The sequence below is a fragment of the Magallana gigas genome, chromosome 5, assembly GCF_963853765.1.
Source record: "Magallana gigas chromosome 5, xbMagGiga1.1, whole genome shotgun sequence".
Taxonomy (NCBI): Eukaryota; Metazoa; Mollusca; class Bivalvia; order Ostreida; family Ostreidae; genus Magallana; species Magallana gigas.
Window position 1 is genome coordinate 12,732,048 of NC_088857.1, and position 15,212 is coordinate 12,747,259.

Genomic DNA, 15,212 nt, shown 5'->3' on the forward strand with positions numbered 1-15,212 from the left:
TGTATTTATCCCCGCCCAGTAAATAACAAATTACGAGAAAAAAAGCAATCACTTTGTTTTTTGGGTTTTTTTTAAATTCATTCTCCATACAGTTGTAATTTTAATTTAGTACATGCGCTTCGGGAATGTTAAAGATTTGAGACATGATGTACTTGTACATTTTTATAAATACTCATTCCTGAACAATGCTGTAGTAATTATATCTATCTTGAAAACTAATATTTTTCAGTATTTCATTTTGCTGTAAAACTGTGCTATTAGGACGATTTCGCATCTAACTAAATACAATGAACATGATTGAAACAAGTTGTTAATTTTTTTTAGGCTTAAACTGAAAACCGACGCATCCACAAAATTACATCCCCACGAATAGAAGCAAAAAAAAAACATAATCCACGAAAATTGACCCGCGAATATAAATGATTCTACAGTAATGTAATTGCCCCCGAGGGTAAGATGGGGCCGCACTGAGATATGAGAATAAATCAAAGTCGTGGCTATTGTCGCTTAGGTGTGCGGTGTGGCCCCTGTGTTCCTGTAATGGGGATGAGGGGAGAGGCTTATTTTGGTACACAACTGAGACATGTTCCGCCTTTACCGTACATTTTGTCAAGCCTCCTCAAATATTATCGGTGGTTAAAAATTCAATCTAATTAGAATTTTGCCCTGGATTATCTGTTGTCGCTTTTGGAAGGCGTTGCCTTTTCCAATAAAAGGAAAGCTTAAGCAATTTTGATCATAAATCGATTGAATAAATTGATTAAAAATTAAGTAAATTAGTAAAGGAACACTTGTATATAACAAAAGACTTGACCTATAGAGGCGACATTGGTTTCTGTGTTTACAAAAAGCTTATCGATTTCCGTTCCACTTCTTGATTTTAGGCTATGCACAGTAAACTCTTAGGTTTTGGTTCTCATAATGTATAGTGATTGAAAAAATGGACGCCTTTTTACTTTATTTACTCTCTATAATACAATACATTTTCTCTATATGTGTTTATCTGTAACCAAGGACATATAAGAAACTATCGAAAGTCTCGCGTGGCGCGATTTCAAAGGTCGCAGACCCTTTGACTCTTTGCGACAAATAAATCCACGTCGCCTTAGTTTTTCCAACAGAACAGGAGAGTGATGTTTGTAGATGTAGAAGGATATTTACGAGGCGTTCGAACACCATCATCATTCACCGTACATTCAACTGAGCTATTTTCCGTTCAAACAGCTGCATCCTTTGTATACGGGGACGTACCTGATGCCAGGTTAGCAAGGGGACGCAAAACTCTAACTGACCCACCTCCATTTTTGTCTAATTTATAAACCTTCCTTCTGCATTTTTCTCATAAAATGTCGCCAAATGCCTACACCACGTTCTTTGCGAAGAACGAACTGCATCTACATTGCAATACTTCTCCCACAATTGTACCATATCCTATTGATGTTCTGGAAAGGCGGACACGACCGTTTTTGCTCGGCAGGATTTTTTTACGTGACACCTGTCTCGAGTAACACAAACTGATTGATTCATGTCCTCAAACAAAGCGTATAACTAAGGTATAGTTCCGGTTGATTGCTTTTACATGTAGATAAGAATATACTTTTTTCCATCTTTAATTCAAAGAGCAAATGTGTATTTAAGGAGTTAAAAAAACGAAATGCTCAATTCTGCTTTAAAAAATGATAAAACGGTATCTATAAATGCCGTTAATTTTAAGAAAGAAAAAGTATGCCCACAGACGGAATCGAACAAGGGCAAAAAAAACATCATGTGTGACATATAGCCAGCGGATCAACCTACTGAGATATCCATGACCTATACTTTATGATGTAATTATAGACCACAATGATAGAAATCAATTTCCGAAATTTTTGCGGGTTTTTTTTGTTGGTGCAAAATTTGACTCCAAGGCCGGGGTGCCCCCCCCCCCCCCTGCCCAAAAAAAAAATCTGTCTTAGTTTATTCCTTTGACATAAAATCTATCAAAATATCAAAGATTCTTTTAGGGGCAGGCCGGTCCTGAAGGATATCTAGGCCAAAAACCAATCAGAAATATACCATTTAACTGAGAAAATGCCGTTTTAGCCAACTTTTAAGTAAATAATAAAATTGCAAGAGCAATATGATATATTCAAAATGCAAATTCGAAAAATATAGAAATATATACGATAGAAAATAGCAACAAAAAAACTTCTGATTTTCAAAAGTTATTTTTTCCCAGGAAAATCCGTCTCCCCTATAAGTCAGTTCTTTTGTTATTTGCAATAGGTCCTTCATTATTACTAACTTTTTATATGTAAAACAATCGTTTGAAATACATTCTCAATATTAATAATCAATCTTTTAAATGAAATAATGTGCATGATGTGATAATATTAGTCATACGTCAACTCGCAGTTTAATATTCCAAAGGTCCAAATTCTATATATTAATGTCTAAACACTGAGTACTTACATGTAGTTACAGGCACGTAGCATCGGTAGGGGGGGGGGGCAGGGAAATTTTTTGGGAGAATGTAAAAAATTGATATGAAAATAAGGAAATGAGGAGTGAAATTGAAGTTAAATACTACCCCCCCCCCCCCCCCCCCCCCCGGATTAGGATTTTGAAGATTTTGGGGAACTTTAAATTCTTTAAATTTTCCTTTTTTTTTTTTTTTTTTTGCTTGTCAAGATTTTTTGGATGAGTCTGGCCCCCCCCCCCCCACTTTCAAAAACGATGCTACGTGCCTGAGTTAAGTATAAAAAATTTTCATCTCTAATTCAAAGAGGAAATGTGTATTTAAGGAAGAAGATTGAAGTTAAGTATACAGAATGCTCAATTCTGCTAAAAAAAAATAAATATTAAACGGTGTTTATTAATGTCGTTATTTTTCATAAAAAGTATGCCCACAGATGGAATATGCTTCTGTATGCGGGGTATTACAGTTGATGCTCTATTATATGTCATCTTCTTTCGTTACCATTATTGTTAGCTCATCTGAGTTGAAACCTTCAGTGAGCTTACCTGATCATCTTTTGCCCGGCGTCTGTCGGTCTGTAATCTCTGAACAATTTTCAACTTTTCAAGAACCACTTGGCCAGTTTCATATATCATAAGGAAATAACGAGAAGTATTCTAGGGTATGAGAAGGGAATTAAAGATTCTCAAAATGAGGGGTCGCATACATTGTTAAAAAAATTTGTGGGGTCAAAATGGTGTTGGATGGTTGCATTCGATTAAAAACAGAAAATCTAAAAAAAAAAAATCCTCTCAAAAACCATTTGGTCAAAAAAGCTGTAACTTGTGTGGAAGCATCCTCAGGTAGTGTAGATTCAAGTTTTTTTTTTCAAATAATGATTCCATAGGTTGGCTATGGCCGCAATATATAGATGATCTTATTACATAGGAATTGCACCAGAAATCCGAAAACTTTTAACTTGTTTGGAAACATCCTAAGAAAGGGTAGATTCAAGACTTAATCCACACACGTAGAAGAAAATCCTCTAATAACTTCAATGCTATCACTTATGATATTACAATGCAACCATCTTAATAAAGTTTTGATTAAACTGAAATATCCCCTGGAAAATAATAGGGCACCAGAAGGTGTTCAATTTTTAAAGAAGATGTTACGATATTTAATATAACTATGCAAACATAATAACAACGCACTTTGAAAAATTACGCCGTTTGAAAATTTGATTTAGTCCCAGATTTAATGCACTTTGCAAAAAATATTCAATTCAAAGTGCGTATTATTTCAATGTGCGTAGCCACAAAGCATTCTAATTGAGTGTAAAAAGTTAATTTCATTGTTCCATCTGTGACCTATGGACTTGACCAAAAAGAGGTAAAAGTTTGTAGTTTAAATTTCAAATTGTTCAAACCATGACACCCCCTCCCATCACCACCAAATAATGCATACCACAAACCAATATATGAATATGGGGGGGGGGGGTCTTTAAAATATTCTTTTCAAGAACTACAATGCTATTTGCAATATTATTGATATGCACATGTATTGCAGCATCTTGTTGTAGTATTGGTTTATTTGATTCTGAATTGCTGAACTGGGGCCGAAACGAGGATAAAGAATACTAAAGTATGTGGAGAATGATCTAAAAATCTTTTTATTTTGGTTATTTTTGCAACAGACTCATTAAAGCTGCTTTGGTCAAAGTGAAGGCCAATGTTGCTACACGTGAGCGATGTGACCCTGGGCCTCTCGTTTTCATTCACGAGCAGTAAGATCCTTTTGATTAAAATTAATGAATCGTATTTTTATGGTCCTTTAAAGTTCAGTGTTGGAAATTCGGAATTTCAAGACAATGTTCCGTTTCCAGCGTATACGTTCCAGAGGCGGATCCAGCAACGTACGTGAACGTCGTTTTACTCGATGGCTTGTCAGTTCAAAACTGCATGAACTATAATCGATTTCTTTTTAAGAAATAGAGTAGAAAATACATCTTAGACGTTATAACAAATCTTTTATTTTCTACATGTTTACTCAGTGTAGTAAATACTGGATGCTGAGGGAGAGTACCTTATTTCGATAAAAAATTCGATAGTGTTTTTTTTCGTATAAGAACAAAATTACGGCACGCTGTACAAAATTCTTTAAATAAGCAGTTTTAAAAGCATTTATTTGAGATAATTACAGTATTTATATTATAAATGGGGAAAATTGCCTTTAAATAGGCATTTAAGGTTTTCAAAACAATTCATTTGTCCCAAAGAAAGGGGGGGGGGGTCCGACCCCCGGAACCCCCCCCCCCCCCCTCTGGATACGTCAATGCGTTCAGAGAGAAAAAAATCACAGAGAAACACCAGTAATATTAACACACTCTTCGAAGCGTCATTGCTGCTTTCCGCTAAACCACATATTCTGCAACAGTGTCGTAATATCTAACTACAAAGTAAAGAAAACACGTTCCACAACTATTGGGACTTCATGTCAGAATATCGTGCGTAAACATCTCAGATCTTATAGCACTCTAGTTTCAATCAATTCACTTTTTTTAAAGTCATTAATAATGCAGTTGCGTATGATGAGCCAAGCTTATCGATAATAAATCTTTTGTTCTGTAAGCGTCCATGGGTAGGTTCACTCAACAGTTATCCCCCTTTAAGCATGGAAAGTTATGTCCTTTTGTTTGCAACTCTGAATAACTCTAGCTATAATCTTTGAACTATAGCAGGTTAACTGCTTAAATTTGGGCTGCATATTCATCTGAATCTCCTTCTCAGTTTCGGCAACAAACATATTTTTAGAAATTGATGTTGAATTATTGGCATTACATTCCAGAGTAGCTGTCATGCAGATCCTTTTTCAATCAACATAAAATAGTTGGGTGTCAGCATCAAAACACTTCCTTTCATCGTTACCTATCATCTTAAGTCTGTAAAGTTTTTGAGCAAAGTGAGTTCTCACGCAAGTTAGAGAAGTTAAAACCAGTTCATGCTAAGAAATGAGATCTGGTCCAAAAACTTTAACTGAAGACTGAGAGTATAGCATTAAATCTCTCTTAGTTTCCATAAGTATTGTGTGAAGAGTTATGATACCATTATTTTGTAGTAAATATAAAAAGAGATGAGAATGGAAATGTTTAAAGGTTTGATTTTTTTTTTTACCATGACCAGTGGGGTTCAAAAGGAACCATGAGACATGTTAGAGTTTCAATATTTCAGATTCATAAAGTAATCAAAATTGGGATAAAATTTTTTTTACACAGAAATAAATTGAATTATCCTCATATTTTATTTGAACTTGTTAACCTGTATGTAATGTTTAATCAGTGTTAATATGTGACTTTCCCATTGTGACCCTTTGAAATCCCAGTGGCCAATTTGTATGAATAACAAAAAAACATTTTATTAAAAGCCACTCAGAAATGGATATTGTTGCTTGTGATCATGTGAAGTAGCCGTCCTTAAACCCCTTCATTAATTAATATGATGCACTTTTCCCGAATAGATGCGTTTATAAATTACATTAACCAAACATCATTTTAGCACCATTACTGCAAGGTGTCATGTTGTCCTACAGAAATCGCCCAAAATCAATATTCCTGTTTCTTTTTTTTTACAGAACGCTCATTTTACAGATTCACTCATTACTTCACATAACACTTCATTAGACATTTTTCCTCTTTAAAAATTGCATGTTTTCAGGTGCTGATATATTTATTTTGACCCGAATTTCCACATAATGGACTTCACTTTCGAATAGAGAAAAACTAGGGATACCGTGGGCAAGCTCAACAACGATAACTGACCCTGGGTGAAGATCATGAGATATCCTCAGGTCATAAGCAATGTTTGTGTGAAGTAAGAACATCCCATGTTTCTCCATAAACAAGAATAGAATTCCTGGGTCCCCGCCAGTCAAGCAGTATACTAGTATCGACCAAGGCTGATTTAGGAACTTGACCAAGGTATTAGTGGTATAAACATTTGGTATAAATTTAATGAAAATCCGTCAAAATTTGTAGGCATGAGAGCGCTTACAAAAAAGTGTGACGGACACACACGGACGCACGCCTGGCATTTCGATGTCCCTGCTCTGCGTTGCGGGGGACAAAAAGATTTGGACCGGACACAAATTTTGCACAGACAGATGGACAGACAAGGTGATTCCTATTACCCTCCACAAACATTGTTTAAGGGGGGTATAAAAACAACAAAATTTCATTAAAATCAACATCACAATTTTAATGAGGTAAAAAAAAAGTTGAAATAGTCTAAGCATTCTCAAATTGGTAAACATGATTTCACATCTACATATAGCATACGTTAAGGCACCTCTACTTGCATGCTGCGTGGATACAACCTAATTTAAATGCAGTTGTTGATAAAAACCACCAAGAGTAAAAGACTTGATTTTTGATCAAGGCACAGTGTAAAAAGTTTAAACCACCAGCTAAAAACAACAGATAAAAGTTCATTACAAAAACAGATTTTGTTCATCTTAATTTTTGACATAAAAAATATTTTTTTGCTTGAAGGCAGAATGGTTTCATACTATTTTAAAAGAAATAGTCCTTACATTTTCCTTTGAATAAATTCTAGAAATGTTAACATTGGAATGAATATTATTTAAGAGTTCTTAGAAGACAGTGGATAGAGACTTTTATGATATGTCCTTCTCTGTTTTACAGCGAGGTATTTCAGCGATTTACAACCAAATACATCAACAATATGCTGTTACCATACCAAGAGACATCTGTTTCAAGACAAAACAAATTGGTTACATCACATAAAGCTCATATTTCATGTGTTTCAAGCATCAATCTTTGGTATCAGATACATATTATGTTTACCCATTTTTTACATCCTAAATATATTCCATCTTATTTCAGGCTGTTGTGAACATAATTGAAAAAAAAAGAAAGAGATGAAATACAGCAATGTTGAGATATAACAAAATAAAAATATAGAAAACAATATTCTACCTCAATTAATACTGCAGTTAAAAAACTATAAAATCATACTTTTTTTTAAAACAAAAAAATTCTTACAAAACACACACTGAACAATGGAATCTCTTCCCTTTGGTTCAAGTATCTATTAATATAAAACTGTGCTTCAAATAAAACTCTCAGAAAGATAAACAAATGACTTCATCATAATATAGTAACGAGTCACTGTACAGACTATATACAAGATGGCTACACTGACAAACAGGTCAACGTAGGTTTGTTACACACGTACCAAGTTCCATAACTCTGGGGAATAGTACAGAAAGAGAGAAAGAAGAGTCAAAGAAAGTCTCCTGAATCAGCTTTACTGTCTCAGAGATTAAAACAAAGAGATACTGTTCTCGAAAATAGACTTCACTTGATACTTAAGTTGAGTATTTGTATTGCTAAACCTACATTTTACAAAAGTGCACCAAAATTCTCTGACAATATAAGACAAACAGGAGTCATATTTGGCACAGGTATTGTTTTGTTTTTCAAGTTCAATAGCTTTGATCTCCAGTTGACAATTTGTCTCAGTGGGTGACAAAAATCTTTATAAAAAACAGATAGAAATCATTCATAAAAACCCAGTATATAAAAAAAGTTTGATGTCCTTTAATTAAAAGCTTTCTCTTAGAGTTTGTGTCCATGCTAATAAAATATAAATATAAGTTACGTAATCATAAATATATCCTTATCCAATTCTAAAGCCGTGTCACGATCTACATAGGCACAGAAATCATTGCCCCAAATTGGTTTGGTTTCCACCTAGTTTTGGTAATTGCATTTTCTTTTTTTTAATTTCCCCCTAATTCTACTAATAAATAAAATGCAGTAAAGTCCTTAGGACACAATAGTTTATGGAAATTTAAAAAAAAAAGGTCCTTGCAGGACGACCCAGAATCACAGCTGAGAAATGCAATGCTAATTTCTATGCATAGCAAAAATATGGCTTTGATATTACGTTAAACATCATGATATAACAACAATACCAAAAGATATCTGTATACAAAGCACTAACCAACAACTGTCATGGACAATGAACACATTTAATTCTGACATATCCAGACTGCTCTCCTCTCCTAAATGCTGATGTGTGTCCCTGTCCGCTCCCTGTGACGACACTAGCTTGCCAGACGCAGTGAGAGTTACTCCCCTTGGACCGTAACCTCAGGCACTGTTAGGTGATATGTATGAATTTCCTGGCTGGAACGACAACGTTTGAGCTATCAGTGGCGGACTGCAGCCTCATTTACACTGCTGTGCCCACTTTGGTAGAATTCTTCTGCGAGCGTTTGTGAACCAGTAATTAATTTGATTAATAGTGAGTCCAGTTTGTTTAATCAACATTGCCTTCTCGTCATCGTTGGGATATGGGTTGTCTTTGTGTTGTCTCAACCATTCCAACATGATGGCTACTGCCTGTAAAATATATGTCATGGTTTATCACATTGATCTGTTGTACATTCATATGATGCACAAATATCTTAGAATTAAGTCATTTGTAAAGACTGAAAACAGAAAAATTCTTTAAAAAGATGATAAAAAAACACAATCTGAATTTTTAAAAATTCATGTGATTTCTTAGTTTTATATAAAAAATAATTTCTGAATCCACTTCAAGAAATATTTCTGGTCTATCAGTCTTCATTGATGAGTGAAAATATGCATACTCTTTGCTTTACTGGTATGTCTAAACTGAGAAACATCACTTATACTTGTTTCTCCCTAATCATCACTAACTTGTGTGTGTGTGTGTTTTATTATGAAAGTACAGGCATGTGAAATTGATGTCAACGGAATGAAAAAAACAAAACCCTGTTAACATCCAAATAATCAACAAATTGAAATTTTGGTATGTGTAAGAGTGTAATGACCTCTTTGGGTAGACTGGGGTGTTTCTTGGACTCGGACTTTCCGTGGTTACTGCTGCTACTGACGATACTGGTGGAGTCGCTACAGTCTGCCAGATCCTTGAGGGACTTGAAGTGTGGCGAACACATGGCGCCCAGATCCAAGCCCTTCTTCGCATTCGGTGAGGCAAACAACCCTTGCATCTGAAATACACAGCATAAAAATTCATCACAACAGGACAAAAAAATGTGGTTAAAAGGGACATCAATTCTCAGCTCCCCGAAAACAATTTGTTGTCGCTGAAAATTTTTTCTGTTTTTTCCCCTCCAGCATTATGCTATTAATAAATGACTACCTTTAACACATGCTCATTACTCTTTCACGTATGCATTTCTAAACTAGAAAGACCTTTACATCACCTCCAACGTTTGTCTGTATAATAAATTACGACTGCTGACTATATTATTATATAACCTGTCATACATTGCTTTAAAATTATTTGTGTGCAGTTTGTTAACTTTTTTGTTTTGGTAAATTAAGTGGTTAATTTTTTTTCTCCCCTACTAAAAAAGTTTTATAACAATTATGCAAACTCTTTCAACAATTCTGAACATCAACAAGTTGGCTAACTAAATACCATCATGCCGTCCATGTCACTGAATTTGTGGTCCTTTGTAGGGGTCCCCATGTTGGGAGTCATGTTTCCTCCCATAGGCTGACCGCCCAAAGACGAGGGGTTCACCCCGCCGCTGTGGTTAGGCAGCTGAAACGTTGCCGGCTGAAAAAAAATAAAAAATGTATCAGCTAATTAACGTTTCTGAAATTCGGTTTCCAACAGCCTAAAATATCATCCAAAACATATTGTACTACATATGTGGCTGACTTTTACAGCCCAATTAGCTTTGCCTTCCTACTGGTACCGGTATGTAGTTTGAACAAGGCCTGGCAAAACATGATTAGGAAATGTTTTTCAAAATTCATAATTGTACTCATCTTTTAGCATTTTGTACATCATCTGACATTTAACACATGCAGAAAATGTGTTGCATTCATGTTGTATCTAGCAAAGTCTACATCGCTTTTGGTTTTTTTTAATTTTCTGATAAGAGTTAAGTTTGTTTTCCTGATTATTCATTAAAAAATCCCTTTGGATACATTCTGTTGTAAGGAGACCTTATCAGGGCAGGTGCATGACTCAGCCAGGGGCCCTGTAGTCATGTCTAACCTAGTTCCCCTTGGCAGGTTCTTACTGAACTGGCCAGGCGGAGATGACTATCGGGACAGAATTAGTCGTGTGAATGTCAGTCAGACTTCCTAGCAGCAAGGCAAAAAAAAAATATATATCCAGCAATAGGCACACCAGATACCTACATTGTTATGCTTCACTTATCTTGAGCTTCATCTCTTGCAAAGAAAAAACCCCCTAACACACAATATTGTGTATCTAATGTATGCTGCAGTATATAGGGTAGTCAGAAACATGCTAAAGGTATCACCCAAAGGGGCATAACTCTTAACCCCGCGCCTGACAGCTCCAGGCTGATGTGAATTTGGTGTATCTACACTGCTCTTATTCTAATGCCACTCTCAATGAACCCCAAACAAAGCACTGAATCATGTGTTTTGAATTGAGATTCGTTTTCTAACACAAACATACACTGTTGCATGTCAGGAAGTTCGCTGCACCTGGGCCTTGGCTTTTTTCTCTGGCGTTTTTATCCTTTTTTAAAAGGATGTTTTGCAAAACCATATGTAAAGAATCTTGCCATGCAGGGTTTAAACAGAAATCAGAAACTCTTGGCATTTGCTCTAATCATCATGTAAGATGCCTTTACCCTGGCAGATCATTATCCTTTCAAACTATTTCTGAACTATTTCAGCACATTCTCAAATCTATGGCCACCCCTATTAGGCAAGAATCTACAGACAATCTTTACCAGTATATCCAAACCCCCAGTTTCCCTAAAGAAGCAAATCCAAACTCCCATTAAATGAGCATACAGCTAAGTTTTTCCACCTGATGCAGTAAAAATAGCACTCCACTACCCACCCAATTTTATGATGTATCCTTTACATTGAACTCTGTTTTATTTTGGTTTAATGCCAACAATCTCTGGCTATTACTGGATATGTGAATGTTTCTTTTGAGTTATTACCGATTGAACAGTTTGAATCAATGCTGTTTTTTAATGTACTTAATATCAGTCCATAGACCACTCCTTATTCAGAAATATTTTGTGTTTCCCATTCAAAAAGGGACTAATAGCAGAGTAGCCAACACAAGCAGACCTATTTAATCTTCTCCGCCTTCCCTACAGCCAAACAGCCACTTGTTAAAGAATTCAATCAAATTGAAGGAGGGGAACTTGTCTGATTAAATTCTATGGCTGAATTCTTTCCTGTTGAATGGTATCAGAAATGGGCGGGAAAGTCAGCATCGTACATAGACCACACAAACAGAGAAACAATGCACTTGCATGTTTGGATTCCCATCTTGTCGACCAATTTGATTGACAGGCTGTGTTTTGGGCAAGTCAAGCATTCAGTTTGACAAGAAAATCTAGTTTGGAGATTTATGGTGATGGGGGGTTTAAATCATATTTGGTGACATAATTGCGTGTAGGGCAAAGAATGGGTTATGGAGACCCCCCTAATGTGACCTGTGTTTGCTACTTCAGTGTTTATAGTAAACAAGACAGCCATCAACTGATTAGGTTTCATCAGTGATACAAATCATGCTTTCTGCACCCCCTCACACTACATGACATCAGCTGATCTAACTTCTTATTTTGGGTTCAATTTTGACTTTTTTCCAATTTATTAATTCTATAACAGTTCAAAGATGTGTTTTTTCTTCTTCAGAAACAATATGCCGAGATGAGCTTACACTTTGTTTTCGTTTGCAGTTGCTCTTTAAGTAAAATGTATGAATGCGTACTTTTTCACTAGAATGAATGTACTGAACAACGCACTTTTTCATTATAGTGGCCAAATTTCTATCTAGGCCACATCTAAATCTATACGGGGGTGAATGAATCATTTCCTGTGCCGTGCTCCAGGTAGACTTTTCTAAACCTGAACAAAGTCCCATAGAAAAATAAACCTGCTGATAATAATAGCAGGATTTCTGTCATTGTACCGGTGGATATTGGCAATACTGATCACGACCCACACTCGTAATACTTAGTACAAATACTGCTCAGATTTTATAGAGCTGCAATGATTACATTTTGGGACATTTTGAAACTTAATTACCTAAGTAAATGATCAACTTGGATTTCAAACTCTTTGCACTTGTAAACTGAAATCTCTAAAAAGATTAACTTGATTTTTAAATAAATACATTCACTCACAGATACAAAGAAAAGGCTTTCAGCTTTACAATATGTTGCAAAGTTTTATTTTTTGTTCAAATATTTGAATTTAAAGAACTTGGGTATTTGACATATCCAGAAAAAGGAAAGTTTGTCAATCTTTTCCCCCCAGCCCCTTCCAATCTCCAACACAAAAGCTGACTGGTTCCTTTCACCATTTCTGTTAACAGGAGCACCTTCCCCCTACTGGCATGAACAATACGGGCCTCCACTACCTGGAGTAGATTTTCACTGAATCAACAGGCCAGGGAAAGCCGGCTCCCTAGGACTAACCTCACTCAATGGACGGATTGTATTTCAAAAATTCTCTCGTATTCATGGTTAATGGTTGAATAGAGACCTTAAAGCTGTAATTGTCATTATTTTCTACATCAACATTTTTTTATTCTTGTTGGGAAATTACATGTGAAATTTTGCCCACTTAAAGATATCAGATCGCCAATATTAAACTTAGTCAGAACCCCGACTGCTGTTTTGAAAAGTTTGTTATTGGAGTGCTTACCACATACAGGTCATGCCTTGCAGTAACTCAATACTTCATTTAAAAGCATTAAGTGACAAGGACAAGTTTCAGGGAAATAAAAGATCAAGATTTAAGCCTAATATCGACAGAAATATGATGTAACGTCTTGTAATGCAGCAAAAATCATATGATTCCTAACTGCTTTATACAGGAAAGAAACCCGTAAAACTATTGTATTTCAAACCAACAAAGAAGCAAGGTCTCGGCATCCTACTTTACATGTCTTTGAAAAACAACAATTCTGTTTATCATTGGTTCTCTTCCTTTTGCATGCATTTTGTTCCACAAGATAAATTTATTAACATTAGCGTTGTACAGATACGTTACCTTGATGATGTTTTGTCGCACAGAGCGGTCGAACTTCTCACAGAACTCCTCGATTGCACTCAGGGATTTGGACGTACTCTTGGTGACTTTGTCTTGTTCTTGTCTATCCCGAATTTTCTCTAATGAAGCAAAATATTGCAATCAATTTAAAATATTTCTGAATTTTGATATCTAAAACCTGTACACTTTCATCCCTTATATTTGTATCAGTAAAAAGTATTAACTGATGTTAGGAATATGTTAAAATACCACTATAATTTCTGAAAGATATATAAATTTTTGGATAATAAATGAAATCATTGAAATCACAATCTACATGATTTAAATGTGAAAAGTTATTCTGATTTAATAATTAATACTCTCTAAAGGTAAAAAAAAAAATAACTTTATCAAAGGTACCAGCAATCAATTTAATCTGACCAACTATTTCATAATTAGAAAAGTAGCGTATCAACACAAAAGAGATGCCGTCTTTTAAGTTTCCATTTGTCGATACTGTTTTGTATAGACCACAGGGTCAGGGAGTATATCCCCCATTATTATCTCCCCTCAAGATCAATCTACCCAATAGAATACTTCAAGTTCTTTATATCAAGCATTGAAAAAAAAATTACGTCAGCTAACAACAAAAAGTGAAAATCAATGTCAAATTTCCTAACGCTGTACCGATAACACCTCTGTGTCGCATTTCATCCATTGAGCAGGTAAAAATCGTGCACAAAACATTTATTTGATTTCACAAGATATATTGGAGGGCAATTATTCTCGTTTGAAAAGTATTAAACTGCTTACATCCTCTAGTTATTCCACTTTCTAACCTAGTAATGGCTTGTGAATTGTGGAAGGGTAACGTAAGACTGATGAAAAAATTGTACTATATTCATCACTGAAATGTTTTGTCGGGAATTTTACAAGCCATCATCCCTCCTCTACAAGACAAATTAAATGTCTACTCTGGGACATAAATTCTGAATTTTTATGATCATAAATCTTTTTACTGGGCTATATTTATGCTAAATTATCCAGTAAAAACAAAATTTGACGACAATAAAATTTTATAGCCTCCAGAGAATCACAAGCCCCTATCTGATGCTATTGTGTTGGCTTAAACAAGCAACAATACCTAGACTTAAAATCTAGCATGGTTGTATCAATTTTAATGCTGCAAAAAGTGAATCTACAGCAGTTGACATGCTACTTTTTGACATCGATTTTAAACAATATCCTAATGCCTCAATCAGAATTTTGAGTCCAATGGGTTCTGTAATTGCCGTTCATTGGATTTGTGTTTACTGATAAATGAGCAATGTGGCTTTTAATGGGCATAAAATGCACATTGCATTTTACAGATTAAGATAGAATGTTAGCTTTAGATATTTGAATGGGATCTCTCATTTCCTTTGATTTTGCTTCGCATTGGAATTTCAGTACAGATGCAGTCTTGCTACATCAACACAAGGTAAAAATACTGATCCAGTACTTACCTATAAGACAGTGGTGAGCATATTTCAGGGCATCCATTATGACACTTTCTATGGCAAAATTGCCTTGATATGTTCCTGCCGGTGGGTTTCGAGATAGAAAATTCTGCAACAGTTTGTCGAAATCTGCAGGTAGATTGCTAATAAGTTGGTAAGGAAAGCTCGGAGAACAAAAGTTCATATCTGCAATGATGAGATCTCGCAAAAGAGGGAA

At 35.3% G+C, this 15,212-nt stretch overlaps 1 protein-coding gene across 5 annotated transcripts in view; it reads right to left on the reverse strand.

The window, feature by feature from the left end:
• Positions 1 to 6,664: 6,664 nt before the first annotated feature.
• LOC105341391 (uncharacterized) overlaps positions 6,665 to 15,212 on the reverse strand; it is a 25,993-nt gene continuing 17,445 nt past the window's right edge. For all 5 annotated transcript variants that reach the window (XM_034464336.2, XM_034464520.2, XM_011447905.4 and 2 more), the window contains 5 exons: positions 15,002 to 15,212; positions 13,518 to 13,636; positions 9,931 to 10,071; positions 9,317 to 9,496; positions 6,665 to 8,861 (listed from right to left, as the gene is read on the reverse strand). The exon at positions 15,002 to 15,212 is cut by the window's right edge and continues 1,316 nt beyond it. In XM_034464336.2, the coding sequence (XP_034320227.2) occupies positions 8,688 to 8,861; positions 9,317 to 9,496; positions 9,931 to 10,071; positions 13,518 to 13,636; positions 15,002 to 15,212 (825 nt within the window). In that variant the 3' untranslated portion in view covers positions 6,665 to 8,687. The remainder of the gene's footprint in view (positions 8,862 to 9,316; positions 9,497 to 9,930; positions 10,072 to 13,517; positions 13,637 to 15,001) is intronic.